This window comes from Haematobia irritans, chromosome 1 (genome assembly GCF_050003625.1).
Source record: "Haematobia irritans isolate KBUSLIRL chromosome 1, ASM5000362v1, whole genome shotgun sequence".
NCBI classification, from domain to species: Eukaryota; Metazoa; Arthropoda; class Insecta; order Diptera; family Muscidae; genus Haematobia; species Haematobia irritans.
Window position 1 is genome coordinate 108142244 of NC_134397.1, and position 24335 is coordinate 108166578.

The following is a 24335-nucleotide window of genomic DNA, read 5'->3' on the forward strand; positions in this document are numbered from 1 at the left end:
TTTATTATATATAATTATTTTTTTTTTCACTTGGTTAGGATAATGTTGTAGTTTAAAGGACAAAATTGGATTTCAAAATTGCAAGAATGTCTTTAGAGTAATACGAAGTTCAAGATGGGCACATTTATAGTAAAATTTACTAAATTAAGGAAATAGTGAACTATTTGGTGAGAAGTACGAATTTAGTAAATTTTTATGCTTCATTTGAGTATATTTTCCCCCGTTTTTTAGTTCATTTAACTAACGTACTCAAAAAATTATTAAGAGTAAAAGAAATTTTCCCCACACATAACAATTCCATGAAAATATAAAAAATAAAAAACAATAAAGTTAAATTGGGTTCACTTTTTTCAGTGTAAATAACTTTTTCGCCTTTTGATATTTTAGAATGTCGGCTCAATTCATCGTTTCAATGTGGGCCAATCTCTACTATTATGAAAAATGTGCTTTGAATTTAAAAATTCGGAAAGTCGAACTTTCCAAATTTAGAGAAGGCCGAAAATCGGCATTTGAAAGTCAAAAATTCTACTTTTTTGATTCTGATGACAATTAAATTAAAACATAATGTTATTATTTTACTACAATGTTCGCCATACCTAAATGCATCTTTGTAACCCATGTTACCTGTGAAGAAATAAAAAAACCAAATAACTTCTTCTGAAATAAAATACTATTTTTTATTCATACTTCAACTTTAGTTGCCACTACTATTTGTCAACACATGAGAGGGGAACATTCGAAATAATATTTCTAAATATAAATAAATTCTTTTTGTTTTATTTGAACATTTCTCTTTTTTATGGATAAGATGATGAGGAATTATGGTACTTTTTGCTTATGGTTGTGAGTGTGTATGTGTGGGTGAGTGTGGGAGTGAGTGTTTTTTTTCTAATCTCTAATTCTTAAATTTTGTGATATATATTTTTTCAGGTCTATAAACGAGTTTTTAAGTGATATCTTTTAAATTTTTGTTTTTTTTTTCTTTTATTCACGACAAACATTTTGGTAATATTGTTGTAGGCACCGTGGTAATCACTTGTCCCCACACTAAAGTACCGAGGCCGAAGAATACACACCACAGCCACTGATCGAGCGATAAGGCTTTTGTAGAGAATGCCATTTTTCCATACTGTATAATTATAACCTGTAAAAGAATGAAAATTATTATTGTCTATATTGCAAAGTTGGTTTTCGATCAAAAGCGACTAATCGATTTTTAACGAAAAAGTCGGCTTTAAATTCAAAAAGAAATGTGATGTAATTTTTTATGATAAAGGATATATATTTTAAGTTCTTCTATCACACCTACCTAGTAATATGTATGAATAGATTAACAATACAGATTCATGTGTAAAATTGCATGAGTCTCGTTTTGAATACATGTTCTCTTAACCATGTAGATCTTTTCATATGCGTAAACCAATCGTTCTTTTCACTCAGATACACAGAGACAAATGTATGTCCAAAATTTTAATAATCTTAACCCAATATTTAGTTCATTAAAGTTTTCCTGAAGCAGTTGATTTGCAGCGAAATCCTCAGTAGGTTATGTATAAAATTCGTCCCAGCCGAACAAAAGACCATTCTTACCTACTTTTGTGTGAAAGGTAAAAGAAAATGTATAGCTTCGGTCAAGAGTCGGATGGTAGGACAGAAATGAAATACCTCCCGCTGACCAAACAAGGAGGAGAGATTACTTCGTAAAAACCGCACTAAGCTGCCACTGTCTTTTAATAAGTGGCAGCCAAGAAGCTTCTGTTCTCCAGAGGAGAAGTTTGTAATATAGAAGGAATACTTTAAACCCCTCAGAAGGCAACGGGAAACACTGAAGTATATTTCCTGGAAAACCATACAATTTATGGAGATAAGGAACCATACATGTCCTTCAATCTGTGGTAACACAAGGGTGCTAAGAATGCCCGGAGGTAAAACAAACCCAAATCTAAACAATGGCAACTCTACTATATTCAGCTGAACAAATTTTTGCATTCGGAAAAACAATTGAATTTTAAATAAAAGTATAACATCAATCAAGTTGTTATTCAGCTTGCTGTTGCTATTTTGAAAACGAGTCGCTTTTTTACACATTGGCTTGTGCTGTATCATCACCTACAATTGTAAACAAATTCTTCTTCACCCATAATTCCCGCTAAACCTTTGATTTGACCCGCTTGTGAAAAAACATTTGGGAAATGTTTATAGTGTTGGATGCTCTAAATGTAGCAGAATTTTCACCACAGATGTATTGTTTTACGTGATACTGAAGGTAGAAACAAGAAGTTGTTTGTCACAAAGGAGTCAGAGCCATCGAATCAATGTCTTGCTGATAACAGTATTAATTCGACCAAGCAATATAATGACAATGGTATTATTGAGTCTGCTAGAGGTGGCATTTCTAAGACTAGTATGAATAAACGTTTCAATGATCTAGCGGAAACTTTGAGAAAGAGAGGTGATGAACAATAAAAAAGTTAAAAAAGATATTTGCGTTGTGAAGATTTAAAGTGATTAACTCTTATGGTAAAAACTTCCAGAATAAAGTGGATCACATGGGAAAACAGAATAATATATTGAATCGGCACACTATGGGAGGAAATCGCAAAACAGTGGCAAAAAGTCAAATTTTCAAAGTGAAAAATTATCAGATGTTCCAATTGAAATTACTTTTGAACATCTTGGAAAGTACAAATCGAAAGTAAATTTAAAACTTGGCAAACCTGTTCATGAGCAAAATGCTGTCAATGCTTACCAAAATTTATAAATTTGCGTATAATCAATGAGACCAAAATTTTGAAAATTTTCGTGTTTAATTTTTGTTTCGAAATAAAAGAGAATAAAGGAAACTTTTAAATGTGGATTATAAGAGGAGAGATAAGTAGTTCAAATTGTTGTAAACACTTTAAAAACATTTTTGTTTTTGAATTTGTATTTGTGGTTTCAACAGTGCTGTTTATTTTTGAAAATTTTAGAACATACGTAAAATTGCGAGGAATAGATCGAGAGTTGTTATCGTTTGTTAACGAAAACCTTTATTTGTTATTATGAAATTATGAAATATGCGCATAAAACATGCACTTAAAATAAGAACATATGCAAAAAAAAAACAGCAAATATGCAAATAAAAATATTTTTAAAATATTTTATTTTAATAATAAATATTGCAAGTAATTTAACAAAAAGGCTGATAACAATTCATTTAATATAAATATGTTTACAAATACAATGAGTACATAAAAAGAAAAACAATAAATTAAAAAATGTGTTAAATTATAATTAAATTAAATTAAAGCAATGAAGTCTATGAAGAGAGATCCGTTTTATTTTTTTTGCGTTATTGGCGTAAACAAAAAAGGTTTGTTTTAGGTTTTCAAACACAAAGCTATCCCGATTAGGTCTTAAAATGTTCTTGTACAAAGAAAAGGAACGTTCAATATCAACAGATGTTACAGGAGCATATTTAAAAGCACACACTTATTTTATTGTGTAATTGGTGTGAGAACAATTTTCACCAAAATCCAATATTCATGATATTTTCTTCATTTCAAGGAAACCTTTATTTTTTAAGGGAACATTGTAATAATTTTTTGGCCAATTAAGCCTTCTACATAATTTATTTATTAAATCGACTACATCTGCCAAAGAATTCCGTCCTTCTAGTTTTTTATTACTTCGCATAAAAGCCCATAATTGCTGTGCACAAAAAATCAATTGAGATTTGAGAGAAGGCAAGTGTAGCAGTTCTTTTACGCGCTTAATCGATATTGAGTCGGAATCGTCAAGATCCCATATTACTTCGGCAAATTTTTCGATGTGCTGTCGCACTAAATATCAGGGGGTTTTATTTTTCAAATAGATAATGGACAAAAAACGAAAATATGCACAAAAAACATGCATTTATCGTAAAATGTATTAAAATATGCGGAATATGCAAAAACGGATATTTTTAGCAAAATACGCAAAAACAAATTAATGCCATTTAACAGCAAATTCCACGATTCGCAAAGATAACTTAACCGTGTCTGTTTTAGGATCACCAGTAAAAATATGCATTTGTATAAGTTCCTTGGCCTATTTATTACAATAAAAATCTATACATTAAATCCCGCGAAGCATGAAACTTGCTTGTCTGCAGGAAAAAGTTCTTCATTTTTATATAAACAAATAACAAGATTCAAATTTAAAGAAATTTTACATATTAAAATATTCATTCTTCATCAGTTCACCTTCATTGCTTATCTAATAAATGCTTTTTAATACTGTATCTAAATTTCATTTCTAATATTAACATTACTGTAAGCAGTAATTTTCGGCGCAAATTTCAACACATTTTGATGTATTAATTGTGTCGTTATTAAGCATAAAAACTTCGAAAAGAAAAAAACTAGTAGACATGTGAAACAAGCGCTGATGACAAATTCAGTAAGCGAGAGAATATTTAGTGCAACCACACTCGCTTACAAAGTTGCACTAAAGTATACTTTTACCGAAGCCAAACTTTTGTTAACAAACGCACCTCATTTCAGACCGAAGCCGTTTAGTGCATCCTTACTTAGTTACACTAAAGTATGTGAGTTTTAATTTCGAATTTTTGCCGAGGATTGGATGAGGAGTAAAAATGAGCGTTATGAGTTTAGTTTCAGTGTGGAAGTCTAATGGGTAGGACTTTGCTGCGCGTGTTTGCTTCTTTAATTCTTAGAAATGCGAACAAAAGAAAATAGATATATAACGACTTTAAATTTTTGGCCAAATCATGTAGATTCTGCAAAAAGACCAATCTTTCAGCAGCACACCCCACAGCCTCCATCAGGAACAGCAATAAATACAACAGAACTGGAATCTGCAATAAAGTCGTGTTATTTTATTAAAGTTTTCTCAACGAATGGAAAATTTTTATTTAATTTAATGTATATATAACAAAAGCATAAACGTATAGCTACTGGGTTTTATTTTTAATATTGTAGTCAAAGTAGAATGTTAGGAAGTTCATTCTCCTTTTTCAACACCCCCACTAGATTGAACTCCTAATCCCATCAATTCGCAGCAGTGAACATGCTTCAATCGTGGTAAAGGCTTAGTAAGAATGTCGGCGACCATATCACTCGTGTTTAGATATTCAATGGATAATTTATTATCTTCAACCAATTCCCTCACGAAATGGTGCCTTATATCTATATGTTTTGATCGTGAATGGTAACATATGTGCTGTTATGGCTCAAGCTTATTGCACTTTGATTGTCGCATTTGGTTTTGATGAAAGAAGAGTTTTCTAGCTCTTTGAATTACGATCCCAACCACAATGCTTCTTGCGCAGTGCCGTCATTGCCATGTATTCAGTTGTAGATAAAGCGGTTGTCGATTGTTTCTTTGAATTCCATGAAATGCACCCATTTTGGAATTTGAACACGTATCCGGAGGTAGATTTTCTGTCATCATGATCACCTGCCCAGTCTGCATCGGAAAATCCCTCTAAAAATTTGTAGTCATCTTTCGAAAATTGAAGTTTATAGTCCAATGTTCCTTTAAGGTACCTCATCACACGTTTAAGGGCTTCCCAGTGTGGTTTTCCATACTCATTGTTATATCTTGACAGCACCCCCACTGCATATGACATATCGGGGCGACTGACCTGTGCAGCTTAAGTTAAACTTCCCACAGCTTCTCGATAAGGTACGTTATGAATGAAATCCACTTTGCACGAGCTCATATTTTTTGTTAATTTTTGGTTGGCATCCAATGGTGTAGCCACAGACTTGTAATTTTGCATACCAAATTTTTTTAATGTATTCTTGATATACAATTCCTGGTCTAGCCACAACTTTCCATTGCCGCGATCTCTTGTTATTCTCATACCCAGAATATAATTTGCCTCACCAATATCCTTCATTTTGAAACTTGTTGACAAATTTTGTTTAATTTTCTTTTTGGCATCGAGGTTATTTGTAAGGATCAAAATATCATCCACATAAATTGCGACAAATTGCGACAAGCTTGATAAATTTATAATGGACGCAAGGTTCGGTCTTGGATTGCGACAGACCAATTTTTTTAGTGTCCCATCCACACCCTCACAAAAAAACGCTTCTGTAACATATACTCCCAAACATATTTTGCTTCAAGCATATACATTTTTGGGTATTGCCCAAACATTTATATGTTTGATCTCTTCCAATATATAATATGTTTGAAAGCATATTGGTCTAAACAATATATGTTTGGGTAGTCTAAGTTCCAAACATTTTGTAGTTTTGCATCCAAATGCAATAATGTTGTCTTCCAAAAAACAATATGTTATTATGTGAACATATAATATGGAAGCATTTTGCACCCAAAAATATTATATGCTTAAAAAAATTCTCCCAAACAATATTGTGCTCAAAATTTTATTTATTTATTTATATATTTACAATCATAATGAATTACGAAAATAAACAGGTAATATAGGTGCTAACAACATAGGCTTTCGACCTGAATGCTCAAAATTTTGTTTCTGCCCAATTGTATATTCCCCCACATCTTTCTCACTTCCACGAGATTTTTTAGTTCCTAGTTCTGTAATACAAACATTGTAGAAGAAATTATTCAATTGTATGATTTTTTATTTTAATTTTACCTTTTGCCGGACGGGGATTCGAACAGCGGACCACACAGTTTGTAAGGATCAAAGAAGTAGCTGATCAATTGCCCAAGGAAAAATAAAATGTTAATTTTGTAATAACAAGCAACAACCACCAACTTAATTCAATATCGCTCCCTGTTAAATAGCGCTCCAAGCTACTAAACACATATATGTTTATAGGCTATTTCTAAATTAATATATGTTTGCATCCAAGCATATTATATTTACAAACATTTTATTTCTCAAACATAATATGTTCTAACATATTAACATATATGTCCCAAACATGTTATGCTAGTTTATGAACATTATATGCTTGCACCCAAAAATATTGTGTTTAAAAATGTGTGTTCCAAACATATAATGTTTATATCCAAACATATGAAAAACAGTCTTTTTCATCCGTGCAATATCTTGTTCCATACCCTGCTAGCTTGTTTAAGGCCGTACAATGATTTCCTAAGCTTGCAGACTTTCCCATCGTTCTCTCCGAGTCCATTTGGGATTTTCATAAATATTTCTTCTTCCAATTCATGCGGTTACAACATCCATATGATCCATGTCAAGATTATGCTGAACAGCTAAACTCAAAAGTAGACGTATCGAACAATACCTAACTGGCATATTTTCACAGAATTGATTTTCCAAAAATTTAACATCTCTGCTTATCTCAAACCGGTTGCTATCGGGATCATAGGAACGATATGTAATTTTATGGTTACTGTAGCCAACAAATACCACATATTTTCCCTTTTGAGCCCAGTTTCTTTCGTTTTTGTTGAGGGATGTGTATCACCGTTTTACATCCAAACACTCTCAGATATTTTAAGCAGGGCTTCTTACCTGCCCATATCTCTTCCGCGGAAATGTCATTGAGAATTTTGGTTGGTGTTCGATTGATAAGGTGAACTGCAGTGTTTGCTGCTTCAGCCCAAAACTGTTTTTGTAAGCCTGACTGTATCAAAAGACATCTAGTTTTCTCTATAATGGTCCTGTTCATTATTTCCGATACCCCATTTTGTTGCGGTGAATATGGTACCGTAGTTTGGTGATTGATGCCGTTTTCAACAATAATTCGCTTCATTCTTCCATTGCAATATTCTGTTCCATTGTCGCTTCTCAAGGATTTAATTTTTCTTCCTGTTTGATTTTCCACAAAGTTCTTGAATTCAAGGAACCTGTCAGCAACTTCAGACTTCCGTTTCAGAAAGTATATAAAAACTTTTCTCGAGTAATCGTCTATAAAAGTTAATATATATTTTGAACCACTAATGGAATTCACATCCATTGGCACACAAAGATCGGAATGTATTAAATCCAATGTAGCGTCTGCTCTAGTCCCTTTTTCGTTAAAAGGATTTCTTGATATTTTTCCTTTTATACATAGAATGCACTCCTCTTGAGTTATTTCACAATTAATTCCAAGCACGGCTCCTCAAGTCATTTTCTTCAGTGTTTCATTGTTTATATGACCGATTCGTTTGTGCCACAAATTGCCTTCTTCATGCTTACCTTGAGAAACCATCGATTTGTTACTTGAAACATTTAAGCGAAACATTCCATCCACCAAATCATCCGTAACAATAACTTTACCGCTATCATTGATAATTCTGCACCCTTTTCCATTGAAAACAACTTTGTATCCGCTTTCAACAATTTTTGAAACGGATAGGAGATTGATATACAAATCCGGAATGTACAGAACATTTTTGAAAGTGACAGTTTCCTTTCTCAAATTTCAAATTTACCATCAACACGCATTGTTGCATTATTTGATATAATTACTTCTGACTTCTTTTCTTCAAATCTATCACTGACCAATTCCTTACTTGAGCACATATGGGTTGTTGCGCCGGAATCGAAGAACCAGTTATTGTTGTTTAGCTTACATACTGAAAACACTCCCATCGCAGAATTTCCACCATCTTGCTTTTTGTATACTTTCTTGAATGATTTGTTTGGGCATTTGGCAGCAATATGACCATATTGGTTGCAATTATAGCACTCTGGTCCTTTGATGTTGCCTGTTTTCTTTTTGTTCCTTGCTAAAGTCAAGTCATTTAATGGCATCGCCTGTATTTTTATACCTGAACTTTAAATTCCCATTATCATAGGTCTATACTCATCAGGTAATCCAGCTAATAACATCGCTCCAATCCATTCTTCATCCATATTAAGTCCAACACTTCAAAATGTTTGTGCCGAGTTGATTATTTCGTTAACATATTCTTCAACGTTTGAGCATTCTTTCCATTTTGTCGAGCAGAATTTTTGAATTAAACCAACTCTTCTTACCAGGCCGTTGTCTTCGTAGATTTTTGCTAATGTACTCCATATATCTTTTGCACTCGCACATTCTCGTATATGAGGATAAAGAGAATTGTCCACCAATAAGACCAATTCCGCCTTCGCTTGAATTTTCTTATCTTCTTTATCATCCGTCCCTTCAATAGATTTCCATAGACCTTTCATTTGGAAATACGCCTCCACAGCGAACTTCCAGTCTTCATAGTTTTCGTTTCCACGAAGTTTCTCCATTTGCATATTCGTTGCCATATTTCTTTTTCAATTATTTTTCGTATTAAGAGCAAAATTATATGGACTTTCGAATTTAAAGCGCGGAAGGGTCCATAACCTGTTATTTTATTAAAGTTTTCTCAACGAATGGAAAATTTTTATTTAATTTTATGTATTTATGACTGGACAAACTTCACGTTTGTCCAAATTGTTATGAAATTGATTTAAATTTTTTACTATTTATTTATGAATTTAAATGAATTTTATCACTTGCATATTAATGAATGCATTTTTGAATTAATGAATTATGGATTAAATTGTACTCTCTATCTTGCTTTGAATTATAAATGTGAATTACTGTCAATAACTTTTAGTAAAATCTTACTGAATTATTATCGATAAAAATCTATTGTGAATTTTTCCTAATTGGATTTAGTACATTAAGCTATCATCGGTTTAAGACGCTTTCTTTTGTAACCACTTTCCCTCCAACTTTCAAACGGTGAGCATCATTGCATATACATATCTCTCTCCTCTTCCCATTTTTTTGTCTATTTTCAATAAACATTATACATTTACATTTGAAACTAAAACTCCAATTTGTTATTATTTCTTCTCTTTCCGGTTGGATTTACTTTCACAAAATATCGTTGATTATTTCTCGTTGCTCTGAGAAATAATCAACCAAAACACGCTCATACAGTCCACTCGTTTTCTACAGGGGTATTTCACAATAACAACAACAGTACACACAAAAAATTTTTTTTATGGTTCAATCACGAAATTAATTGATCCAATTAATTTTTTAATTGAAATGTCTTCAATCACAGAAATGATAGTATCAATTAAAAAATTAATTGATCCAATTAAAAAATTAATTGATACTATTAATTTTTGTGATTGATTTTTGTTTCAATTAAAAAATTTGTTGAATCAATTAAATTTTTAATTGAAAATTTTTTAAAACTCAATTAAAATTTTAATTGGAAAAATTTTCGTGAATTTTTTTTCTGTGTACATTTTGCGTTGCTCCACTTCTCTGCTTTGAAATCCCCCCACTCCTCTACATGGTCCTTCGAGCCGGATATCCTAACCACTAGACAATACGGGGCCGACTTTACAATCTGATCTCACATCGATAATTTTGAACTGGCGAAAATATCGATACGTTTTCTGCGGTGATATTCAGAAAATGTACAGACAGATTCTTCATGACAGACCCTACCAACGTATCTTATTCTACAGATGGTCCTATCAAGGACTATCAACTTAAAACCGTCACTTTTGGCATCAGCTGTGCCCCGTTTCTCGCTATACGCACTCTCTTGCAATTGGCATCTGATTATGAGGAAAAATTTCCCAGAGTTGCGGATATTCTTAGGCGGGAGACATATGTTGATGACATTTTGTCGGGAGGTTTCTCAATGGAAGAAACCCTGAAAGCACATACTGAATTAATGGAAGTTTTGACTCAAGCAGGATTTCGTCTTAAGAAAATAATAGCCAATGACCCGAAATTACTTTCTCACATCCCATCTCAAGATTTATACGATTCAGACTTCTTGCGTTTTCATGAGTCAAGTTCAACGAAAACTTTAGGAGTGAAATGGAACGCTTTATCAGATTCATTCACATATTCATTGAAACCTTTGGGATTTAATCAATTAATGGCAAAGCGCATGGTATTATCGGCTATTGCTCAATTATTCGATCCTGGGGGTGGATAGCTCCAGTCATCATCAGATCCAAAATCTTAATGCAGCTGTTATGGCTCGAAGGTATTGGATGGGATGACAACCTTAGCCTTAGATTGAGACTCTGAATCAACCTGGGATAGGCTTGTGTCTGATCTTTCTAAGGTGAATTCCATTACTATACCAACATGGTTACAATATTGTCCAAGTGACGAACTAGAGATTCACGGTTTCTCAGATCCGTCTCAAGCGGCATATTGTGCATGCGTTTATATTCGCTGCCAAACTATGAAATTTGTCATCTTCTATAATCTGCTTGTGTCTAAAAGTAAAGTTGCACCGCTTAAACCAGTTGCTTACCGAGATTGGAGTTGAATGGCGCATATGTTTTAGCGAAGCTAGTTAAATACGACATTAAACTTTAAATTCAGTGCCATAACATTATGGACAGATTCTTCCATAGTACTGGGATGGCTTACAAAACCACCTTGGTCTTGGGAGACATATGTGGCGAAGCGGACCGCTCAGATTCACGACCTGGTTCCGGGAGGTATTTAGGGTCAAGTTCCCACACCCTCAAGACTTGATTAATAATTCTTTATGGTTTAATGGTCCGAACAGGTTGACTAGGCCCGCACTCAACCTGGCCAGAAATTTTACCCAGTTGAATATAACAATTTCCATCAGTCTAAATTAATAGAAAATAAGAGCACATTGAAGTGCCTGAATTCTTTCTTGATCAAGAGAATATTATGCGAGTAAATGGAAGGCTTGCTGATTCATCTCCGTCGTACAACGAACGTTATCCCATAATTCTTCCGGGGGGTTATCGTCTCTGCTATTTATATTTGTTACACTTACACAAGGTTCTGGCACTCGCTGATTGTACCCTAATGTGTAGAATGGTACAAACAGAATTTTATATCTCACGTCTGAAACCAAGGGTGAAAAGTATCATACATAAATGTAAAACATGTATCATATTTAAACAGAAATCATGCAGCCAAATAATGGCTCCGCTTCCAGATGTACTCTTTCTCCTCCCTTTCATATAAATGGTATTGATTTTGCAGGGCCTTTTGAACTAAAAAGTACCACATTGCGAAGATCTCCCATGATAAAAGGTTACGTCCCAATTTTTGTCTGTTTCGCAACTAGAGCTATTTATTTGGAACCTTGCTCGGAACTCTCATCTCTGGCATTTGAAGCCGCATTCACACGCTTAGTCGGGAGGCGCGGGCTACCCCAAAGGGTTGTTTCCGATAATGGAAGAAAATTATTGAAGCTAGTCGGAAAATGCAGAAAGAATTCTGAAAGAAAGAAAATGTAAAACGACAGCTCAAGACATCTCTCAAAAATATTCTGCTCATAGCTTCGAATGACAATTTATTCCACCCAACGCACCCCATATGGGGCGGACTCAACAGCTTTAAACATCATTTTAAGCGCATTGCCGGAGCACACCGATTCACATTTGAACAATTTGCAACAATTCTCGCAAGAATGGAGGGAATACTCAATTCACGACCAATCTCAGAAATCTCAGAGGATCCCTCAGATTTGGTAGCACTGACACCAGGTCATTTTTTAAAAGGGTCACCGATCATGTCCTTCCCAGAAACACCAGCACAGAATCTTTCACTAGTTAATAGATGGACGAAGTTGAAAGCTCTTCACCACCAATTTGCAATGAGGTGGAAAGAAAAACTCTACATAAACGGTATAAATAGAAAAACTCATCTCGAATTTAAAGATAGGTGATCTCGTTGCAGTAATGGATGATCTGCTTCCACCTAATGACTGGCGTTTAGGTCGTATTGTTGATACTCAACGTGGTTCCGATGATAATATACGGGTGGCGGATGTTAGAATCGCATCCGGGATAATCACACGACCAATTGTTAAATTATGCTACTTACAACTTCTAGACCAAACTCCTTCCGACTCATCCACCTAACATTAGAACCTTTCATGTTCATTTCTTTTCCCAATTTTAACTTTCCCGCTTAATTTCCATTTCCTATACTGAAGTCATATCCCATTACAGATCCTTTTATCTCAAAAATGTCGTATCATCGGGTTTAGGAGTGCGCTATTTGCAAAGGGAGGCATCCGTTACGTGACTGTCCAATTTTCATTATGATGACGGTAGCGGATAGGCGGGTTACAGTACGCAATCATAAGTATTGCATGAACTGCCTCGCGAAAAGCCACACAGTTGAGAACTGCCACTCTTCGCAAACTTGCGGAAAGTGCGGTTATCAGCACCATACGATGCTTCACTCTCAAATCTCCCTGACCCCTACAGCCACGACTCCATCCTGCTTCACCCCCATCCTGCTTCTGCACGACAACGGCCGACAGCAACTCGTACTGTAAGGACTACAAGACGAACGATGACGAAGAATCCGATAGCCCAGCATCGTGCCTTGACGACCCGGAGGCGAACGAAACCAAACCGAGCCAATAAGAAGCGTCCAGCAAGTGCTTGCAGAGGCCATCAAGTGTAGTGTAAACGGTATTATATGTATGAATCAGCTGTTAAGTAGTTTGAGAATAATTGTATTTTTAATCAGCTGTTTAGTTATAAGTTTAGATCATATGTTATGTTTAAGGATTGTTGTTTATTTTTAAGGATAAATATGAAAAAAAGAATTAGAAATTAGAAATACCGTTATTTAAGTATAAAAGATGAACAATTTTCAATAAAGTCAAGCATTCAGTTTTGAAAGCCTAAACCGGCATTTTCATTTAAAAAGGATTAACTTGCTGTGGCACCTGGTTGTGCCTGCAAAGAAAAATTTAAAAACCTTTTTCTGTCCGTGGCGTTTTTAAGCGCCGGCAGGCACAATAAATTCATAAATACTAAACATAATCCACAACAACACTAAATTAAAAACGACAAACATTACATGGCGATCCTGCCCAACACGGACCAGAGAAATCTGCCCAGTGAAGATCTCGTTCCAGCTGTGCTGAACGAGGGTCCGAAGAAATTAACAATTGAGGATTATTTCAAAAGGCAGCAACGTTTGCTGGAAGAAAAGCTGACCCGTATACCACCGACACAAAAACCCAGGCACAGAAGAGGTGGAAGAATTGTGCGATTGCGTCGGGAGCTGGCTGCATTGAGAGAACTGGTGAATGCAGATCTACCACACCTTGGAATCGTGCATGCGAAATTTGGAAGAGAATTGATGAGCTTGAGACACAGATGCCAAAGAAAAAACCAACAATGAAACAATCAACACCATAAAGAAACACAACACTGATATACATTTTATACATGTATCATATATATTTGTTTATTGAAAAAATACATATATCACAATGAATTGAAATTTTCACTATTGTTATTCTTAACACTAATTTATTATAAAAAGGATATTTATTATAAAATTAAAAGAAATATTTGCAAAAACACACGCGAATGTAAAAATGATTGTCATAAAAACACGAAAGTAAAAGTGAAACGTCAATTATGGAGTATAGTAATCGATTATCGAATACTAAATAATCGATTCTAACATAGAAGAGGGCTTACACTTAATAGATACTTTTGTGAAAATTTTGCTGTTCACATTTTAACTTTGGCGTTCACATTGTAAAATTTTGCGTTCACACTTGATTTTTGCGTTCACACTTGAATATAAATTTGCGTTTACACTTAAAATCTTGCATTCACATTTTAATGTTAACACTTGAATTATAGATATATCTTGAATTTCTAAGATTAAGAAACAACATACAGTATAGAAATAGTATGATAAGAACATTGTATAGTAACAAAAATAGTATTATAGGGAAGAAAAATCGGTTTAATGGAAAAGTTAAAAGAGTATATAAAGGAATTAGAATTATTGAAATCCAATTTAAAGAAAAGTAAAAATAAATTGTTTGCTGCAAATTATAAAGAAACTAAATTAGAAAGATTAAAGACTTTGCAGGATACGGTGAATGATACTGTTTTTGATTGTAAAGAATTAGCTGAATTGAAGGTAAAGTTTTTTGATTTGAAGGAGGAAGTTGAATTACTAATTGAACAAGTTAAAATAAAAGATATCAAGGATATAAGGAATTTACCAACTATGGCTCAGTTTGATATATCAATGGTGGGTAAAAACCTACAAGTATTTAAGGGCTCGTTCAACTATTTGGAGGATTTTATTGCGCAGTCAGAATTGCTGCATGGCCTACTACGAGATGAAGATAAGGAAATATTCGTTAAGTACGTCTACAATTTTACGGCTCAGGTAAGGAGCACTTTAGGCCGATCTAATAGACCGACTACGTTCGCGGGTTTGAAAAAAACATTAGAAGACGCTTACCCTAATCCTAGGTCTATACAACGAATTTTAACAGAGTTAGGAAATACGAAACAGGGCAATTCTAGCATGACATCATTTAGGGAGAAAATTTCGGAACTTAGTGATGAGCTCAGCAGGTTTGAAATAGGAAATTTATCAAATCCGACTCAGGACACTAAGGATGCCATTTACAAGGCAAATGAAAATATGGCGTTAAATGTTTTTATGAAGGGTGTAAATTCGGAATTTAAACCGATATTATTGGCTAACATGCCGTCTTCACTAGCTGAGGCTACTCAAAGGTGTTTGACAGCTGAGAAAAGCTTAGGCATGGAGACGAGACAAGTTTTTCCGGTTCATAGGTCTGGTGGAAGTCATACCTACCACAGGAATAGACACGAAGAAAAAAATAGAACCGACACGAGATACGATAACCGAAACAACAGATACGGTAACACACATTACACTTACAATAATAGACGCAATGACACTAACGATTACCGCAGTGGTAACAGACACAATGTGAGCATACGAGGAAATCAAAGAGGAAACTCTCGCCATATTAATCGGCAAATTCATAATAATTATACCACATATTCTAATGGAAATGGCAATAACAGTAATAACAATAATGTTGGAAGTCGCAATTTTGGTGGCAGAGGCCGCACATATACGAACAGTAGTGGAAGAAACTATCGAGCTTTTCCTTGTGCGTGTGAACAGGAAAACTCCGATGGCCGGATGACGCAGGATGTCATCCAAGAGGCCCAAAATTAAGAATATTCAACATCGAATTGAAAACAAATGCTTATGTAACACTGAAATGCTCAAGTAAGGTGTTAACATTTATGATAGATACTGGCGCAGATATTTCTGTATGTAAAGTTCAAGACTTTATGAGGATAAATACACGAGACACAGCAAGGTTAACTGGGATCACCAGAGAGGCAATTCAATGTATTGGTACATCAAGTCTACGTTTGGAAATGGAGGATGATGCCATTGTGCACAATTTCTATATTGTTGAAGGCGATTTTCCTATTCCTACTGATGGAATAATAGGAAGAGATATTTTATCAGAGTATTTATGCAGAATCGATTTTGAAACGTACACAATTGCATTCAACGTTAATGACAGAGATGTAGTGTTACCCATGAACTACAGACCAGTGACTCACCGCTGTATAACCATACCATCAAGATCAGAAATCATTTTGCCGCTAAACATTAAAGTTGAAGAAGAAAGTATTGTACTCAACAAAGAATTAGCAGAAGGAGTTTATCTAGCTAATTGCATTATACCAGCACACGGGGTTGTTCATGTTAAACTGCTGAACTCCACTGACAAAGATGTAATTATTGATAATATTGATTGTGAAGTGAATCCTTTAAGAGATTATCACGTCTGCCATACAACCACTGATCAATGCGAGAAAAACACCACTAGGTTGAACACTTTATTGGAATCCTTGGATATTGGTACAACTGATCCAGAAGCTAAAGAGTCGATAATAGATATCTTTGCAGAATTTCAAGATATTTTCCATTTACCTGGAGAGAAGCTTACCGTAAACAATTTTTATACTCAACGGATTGAGACTTCAGATTCCATTCCAGTTTACATAAAAAACTACAGACTCCCACAGACACAAATGGGAGAAATTAAGAAACAGGTTGCACAACTTTTGGAAGACGACATAATTGAAGATTCTGTCAGTCCTTACAATTCACCATTATTGGTTGTACCAAAGAAATCCACAGATGGGCAAAAGAAATGGCGTTTGGTTGTTGACTTTAGGAAACTCAACGACAGAATAGTAAATGATAAGTTTCCACTAACCCGGATTGAAGACGTTTTAGACAGACTTGGAAGAGTTAAGTATTTCTCAACACTTGAGAACACTTCACAGCGAATCGCGTCCACTCACAGCTTTTTCAACTGGAAAAAGACATTATCAATTCAAACGTTTACCATTTGGTTTGAAAATTTCATCAAATAGTTTTCAAAGAATGTTAACAGTTGCTTTAAGTGGTTTAGATGCATCCGCTTTTCTTTACGTGGATGACATCATCGTTTTTGGATGTAGTCTCCAACATCACAACGAAAATTTGCGAGATGTATTTCGAAGATTGAGAAAATTCAACCTCAAATTAAATGCAAACAAGTGCAGTTTTTTGAAGCCGGAGGTAGTCTATTTGGGACATCTCATAACGGATAAAGGAGTGAAGACTGATCCAGCCAAAGATGAAATAATAAGACAATATCCAGTACCAACTAATGCTGATGAAGTCAGACGATTTGTGGCCTTTTGTAATTATTATAGGCGCTTTATACCGAACTTTGCCGATAAAGCAAAATGCTTGAATATGCTTCTGAAAAAGAATCAGAAATTCGAATGGAGTTTACAGTGCCAAAATGCATTTGAAACTTTGAAGACTAGTTTACTTAAACCTCCAGTACTACAATACCCGGATTTTTCACAAACTTTTATATTGACGACAGACGCATCTAACTATGCTCTGGGAGCAGTTCTGTCTCAAGGAGTGATTGGCAGCGATTTGCCAATTTCGTACGCCAGCGCTACTCTATCAAAACATGATTTAAATAAACCGGTATTAGAAAAGGAACTCCTTGCCATTCATTGGGGAATCAATTTTTTTAGACCCTACCTTTATGGCAGAAAATTTATAGTTGTGACTGACCACAGACCACTTGTTTCATTATTCTCACATAAAAATCCATCTTCTAAGATGACACGTATTCGAATGGATTTATGTGACTATGATTTTGAAATAGTGTACAAGAAAGGGAAGATGAACACGAATGCTGACGCTTTGTCAAGAATAAACATAAATAGCGAAACTTTAAAAGCGATGATTCCCACTTCAATCGAGCGAGACGCTCAAGTCCTAGCCATTACTAGAAGCATGCAGAAAGAGTTGCACGCACAAAGACATAACGATGACACCCATAGTGATGAAGTACCAATTTCAAAGCCTGATCAACTTTTAATTTGGGAATGCACATCACCCACAGATATACGAAACATGAGAAAACTCGAGTTTATACCGGATATGCAGAGAAAGAAAACAGTATTTGAGATAAATAATAACAATGTATCTGTGATATATAGCGATAATCCATCGAACACTAAGGTGACTTTGGAGAAACTTGTATTGAAGATGCAACAGCAACGAATAAAAGAATTAGCAATGAGCAAAAATGATGAATTGTTCAAATCCATGGCCATGGAAGAATTCAAAACAATCATGAATAAATTAATACAAAAGAATAAAGTAAATTTGAAAATTATATTATATGAAGAACCGAAAAGAATAAATTGCACACATACACAATTGAAAATAATAGCAGAATACCACGACTCACCACACGGAGGACATTTAGGAGTCCGCAAAACAGTACTGAAATTAAAACAGCGATACATATGGAAGAATATGTCAAAAATGGTCAAGAGATATGTCTTAAGTTGCCCACAATGTAAATTGAACAAACAGACTAGACACACAAAAGAAACACTTACGATGACAGATACACCAGGAACAAGTTTTGAAACAATATCAATAGATACAGTAGGTACATTAAGGGTTTCTAATAATAACAGGTATATTTTAACTATACAATGTGAATTAACAAAGTATGTTATAGCATATCCAATGGAGACAAAAGACGCGAAAACTGTTGCGAAAACTCTCGTAGAGAAATTCATTTTAATTTATGGGAATTTTAAAGTTCTAAAGTCAGATAAGGGTACAGAGTTTACGAATCAGCTAATGGCGGAAGTATGTCGTTTATTGGATATAAAGCAAATATTTAGTGCTCCATACCACCATGAAACATTGGGTTCAATAGAGCGAAATCATAGAGTTCTTAACGAATTTTTATTAAATTTCACCGAAGATGATGAATGGGACTCTTGGATACCATATTTTACATTTGCCTATAATACAACACCTCATGTTGATACTAATTATTCACCATATGAGCTAGTTTTTGGTAGGTTACCTTATTTACCGAACGATGAGATAAGAAAAGCTAATAAATGTTACAATATGGATGATTACGCCAATGAGTTGAAGCAAAGACTTAAGTATTCTCTTGCTAAGTCAAAAGAATATTTAGAGAAATCGAAAATAGAGTTCTTAGTAATCAAACTTCTAATCCACTTATTTTGAAAGAAGGCGATTTTGTACTTTTACGCCAGATGAATAGAAAAAAGAATCAATCACCGTATCTAGGCCCATATGAAATTGTAAATAGAGAGGGCGTAAATAGTTTTATAAATGTCGATGGAAAAATAAAGAAATTCCATAATAATATGTTAAAACCATGGAATTATTTAGTTTGAGAATAATTGTATTTTTAATCAGCTGTTTAGTTATAAGTTTAGATCATATGTTATGTTTAAGGATTGTTGTTTATTTTTAAGGATAAATATGAAAAAAAGAATTAGAAATTAGAAATACCGTTATTTAAGTATAAAAGATGAACAATTTTCAATAGAGTCAAGCATTCAGTTTTGAAAGCCTAAACCGGCATTTTCATTTAAAAAGGATTAACTTGCTGTGGCACCTGGTTGTGCCTGCAAAGAAAAATATAAAAACCTTTTTCTGCCCGTGGCGTTTTTAAGCGCCGGCAAACCACTTAGGCAGGCACAATAAATTCATAAATACTAAACATAATCCACAACAACACTAAATTAAAAACGACAAACATTACACAAGTCCTTAGACACGGTCCTATGCTAACCAGATTCTGCGTAAGAGCAAGGCCGGGGGCATGGACAAACTTCACGTTTGTCCAAATTGTTATGAATTTGATTTGAATTTTTTACTATTTATTTATGATTTTTTATGAATTTAAATTAATTTTATCACTTGCATATTAATGAATTGCATTTGTGAATTAATGAATTATGGATTAAAATGTACTCTCGATCATGCTTTGCATTATAAATGTGAATTATTGTCAATCACTTTTAGTAAAATCTTACTGAATTATTATCGATAAAAATCTATTGTGAAGTTTTCTTAATTGAATTTAGTACATTAAGCTATCATCGGTTTAAGACGCTTTCTTTTGTAACCACTTTCCCTCCTGTTATATTCCTCAGAAATAAAAGAATTAAGGAAACTCAATTCACAAACTTTTTTATTATTTATTTTATCTTTTCAGTATAAAAGCTTAACAATGAATAAATTAATATGTGTGTATCGTTGCCAGATAATACTATCTGAAGATGCCAGATCAATACATAACAATTCTTCCCTCGCACAGGATCTGTTATGGTGAAAATATGATCCTCTTCTTTGGTATTCTGGAAGATCGTCGCAATGGAACGGTGCCGTCTCAGTTTACGACACTGCCTTCGTTGGTGTATTTGCTGGGTGAGTGTATTCTATCTTACAATTCTGTTCCGTTCTGGGTCGAATTTGATCGAAGTGCCGTTTCACGCATTTACCACCATACAAAATTTCATAATGTAAGTCGCCTAATCGCCGACAAATTACTCCTGGTAACCATTTCGCCATTAGTTTATTGTTGGATAGAAAATAAACATTCTGCAGAACATCAAAGGACCGAAATGAACTGTCGAATCGCATGTATTGTTTCTCAATCATTTTAGTTGTCAAGTCCTTTGGCAATAACAAATCCATTTGGGTTCGTAAGTTCCTGCCCAGAAACAACATTGCAGGGGCTTGTCCAGTTGTTGAATGAGGGGCTATTCTATATTGACGTAAAAAGGTATTCAAATGTGTTTGTAAGTTGCTTTTGTTTGCTCACAAAGCCTTCATCGCATTTTTGATAGTTTGTACCGATCGTTCCGCCTGCCCATTCGTGGACGGGTGGTATGGGGCCGTAAATTTATGATAATTCACTCCAATCTTAGTGAGATAGTCCTTAAATTCTTTCGATTATCTGAAACAAGCATTGTTGGTACTCCATAAGCGGTAAATAACTCATCTAAAATATTGATTGTAGCACTCGAGGTACTCGTAGGCGTTATTTTGACTTCGATCCACTTACTGTAAGCATCTGTTATTACCAGCAATATTGATCCCAAGAAAGGTCCAGCATAATCCACGTATATGCGCTCCCATGGTGACCTCGGATACTGCCAGTGGTGGCCTTTACACTTAGGGGGATCTTTTGCATTTTTGTCGCAGACCTTACAGCTTTTGGCAATGTTCTCAATGTCTCTATCAATTCCAGGCCAATCAACGAATGACCTTGCAATGCCCTTCATTTTGACGATACCTAAATGTGCCGAATGCAAATCTCATATCTTTCCTTGCAGTTTTTCTGGAATAACCACTCGATGCTCGAAAATGAGGCATCCTCCTGATAACCGATAATTCATTTCGGGAGATTTGTACCCATATGCCTCAAGGGACTTGCCCCCTCCAAAATTCTAACGATTGCACCTAATCCCTCATCTTTCCTTGTCTCAGTGGCAATCTTTGTTGAATTCGTCGGCAGTTGGTCTATTTGGTTATTTGGAAAAGCGTCAAAATCATCATTCTCGGCGATTGTGTCGCATCTTTCATCAACTCGCACTGCTCTAGAACAGTAGTCAGCGTTCGCATTAGCCTTCGTCGATTTGAATTCGACCGTAAAATGGAAATTTGCTAACAAATTGGCGTAATTAGCCATACGGCTTATGTATAAAACAGGTAAAGACTTACTCGGATGCAGTATCTGCGTTTGCGGTTTATGGTCCGATATAAGGGTGAAGTGACGGCCATATACATATAAGAAAAATTTATTCACCGCCCAAACGATGGCCATTGCCTCTTTATCCATTTGCAGGTATTTACGTTCGCACGCTGTCAAAGTTCTACTAGCATAAGCTATAGGCCTCTCGCGACCATCAGGCAACCTATGTGACAAAACAGCGCTTAAGCCTATGGCACTTGCATCCGTTGCCAGCAACAGTGGTAAATTCGGTTCGTAGGGCATCAAAACCCTAACCGATATCAACGCATTTTATAATCTCAATGTAAGCCCTTTCAGCATCTGCCGTCCACTTGAAAGGCTTTCTCGACATTATATCGCGCAACGGTCTGCTCTTTGTAGACAAGTCTGTTATAAACGATGCATAATAATTTGCCTTACCTATGAACAATTGGAGCTCGTCATTGTTACTCGGTTTTGGTGCATCTTTAACCGCCGCTACGTGTTTATCAGACTTGAGAATTCCATCCTTGTCAATCTTATGCCCCGAAAATTCAACCGCAGGAGCCGCAAATACACATTTCGACCTGTTAAGTTTCAGCCCCTTCTACTTTAATCGTGTCAATGTTATGTCAAGGGTTGTTGATAAGTTGTCGAAACTATCGACGTATATCAAAATATCGTCGAAAAAATTGCATACATTGTCTATATCCTGTAGAATGGTCTCCATTGTTCTCTGCCAAATGGCTGGTATATTGGCAGCCTCATAAACAGCCCTTGTTGGTCTTATTAACAACAAGGGCTGTGACTATATGTGTCGTCGAGGTTCACTCTGAAAATTCGACCCGCTCGTAAAAACCCCGAGGCAATTTTTCTGTCGATTTCTGTCGCCTCTGGCTCTAGCAAAGACTGGCTTAGCCCCCAGATATAAATTTAATTTCACTGGTGGATAATCTAACTTACCAGCAGTATCTCCAATTATTCCATTAAACTTTGATAGTGTATGCTACAGACTACTCAATTCCTCAGGTGACAAATGGGGAGTAGCAGTTCTAATGCTCATGACCGGCTCCGATGGAGCAAATAATTGGACAAAATCAATTTCATTCACAAATTGAGAAATCCATTCCCTTCCAAATAACGCGTCGAAATCACCATCAACTATGTAAAAATTCAATTTGCGGGTAGATGAACCAACACTTACATTAACCACCGCACCTCCAATACATTCTATTTTATGCTCAGTGTAACTCGTAAATCTCCGGTCTGTTCTAAGTAGTCGCTGGTTTCCAATTTTCGATTGAAATGTACTTCTACTCATTATACCGCATGGAGCGCCAGTGTCCAACTCCATCTGAATCTTCACCCCGTTTATTAGGGGCTCAATAATGTGTTTGCCCGATCTAAAACCTTTTTTAGAACATATTGCATTTAAACGTTGTATGTCGTCCTCATCAAAATCACTTTCCGAGATATGGCCCGTCTTTGACTTGCTTGCACTTTCGAAATATGGCCGGTTTTGTTACACATGAAAAAAGTTGAATTTCGGAACTTGCATTTGTTTCTTTGATAATTTCCGCCACACCCATAGCATTTGACCCCATTCGCTCCAGATCCATCACGCTCTTTAACTTCAGCCTGAGGCTTCTTCCTTAAGCGCCCATATAGCAGTTGCTCCGTAAGCATACGATCAAGAAACTCCCCGTAATTGCAAAAAGTTGCCGCTTTCCGTAATCTTAGCACAAAGTCAGCCAGTAATTCTTCATTCTCTTACACGATTCGGCGGTATTTAATGCTTTCTGCGTACTGATTGCGCTTCTTATCAAAATGTCTCACCAAAGTGTTCTTCACCTCCTCGTAGGACAATTCATCTACTCTCCTGGGGCTTACCAACACTTTCAATGAATTATACAGGTCCGCACCCATATGGACCAAAACATATTTCTTGTAATCTCCTTCAACTGTAGCGACCATTCGCATCGACAAAAATAATCATCAACCGACGAGTTGGAATTGATACCGGTGGCACTATATTCCTTGGTTTTGTATTTTGTTGTGAAATACTTGATGTCGCTGCAACCCCAGCCGCCGACATTGCTTACTGTATTGCATCAGCAAATATCTTCGACAACGATTGCATGTCAGACTCCTCCAACGGCATGGTTTCAAGTACTTCTGACACCAATGTTATATTCCTCAGTGTTTATTCTTCATGATTTTTTATTTTGTTTTGACAAAATAAAATAAATCTCCAATAGAATAAAATTAAAATCTGCTGCTCTTTTCATTCTTTCTATATTGCAGCCAATCCAAAGGTGGTAATTCATATGTCAGGTATTGAATGGCACGCGCAAGAACATTTCGCTTGCGTATGCTATTCAAGCTACCAGCCAAATAATATGAAACTCAACACCAGTCATTGGCTTCATATGGAAAAAGAATTTAACTGCAGCATAAGCAATTCCGGCAAATAATTCGACTATGTTATTTTTCTTTTACTTTGTTGT

General features: G+C 35.3%; 1 protein-coding gene across 1 annotated transcript in view; it reads right to left on the minus strand.

Annotated features, from left to right (window-relative positions):
* Positions 1 to 652: 652 nt before the first annotated feature.
* The window catches only part of LOC142221631 (plasma membrane calcium-transporting ATPase 1-like), a 192434-nt gene continuing 168751 nt past the window's right edge, over positions 653 to 24335 (minus strand). The window contains exon 14 of the mRNA XM_075291385.1: positions 653 to 1144. Coding sequence (XP_075147500.1) covers positions 989 to 1144 — 156 coding nt within the window. The 3' untranslated portion in view covers positions 653 to 988. The remainder of the gene's footprint in view (positions 1145 to 24335) is intronic.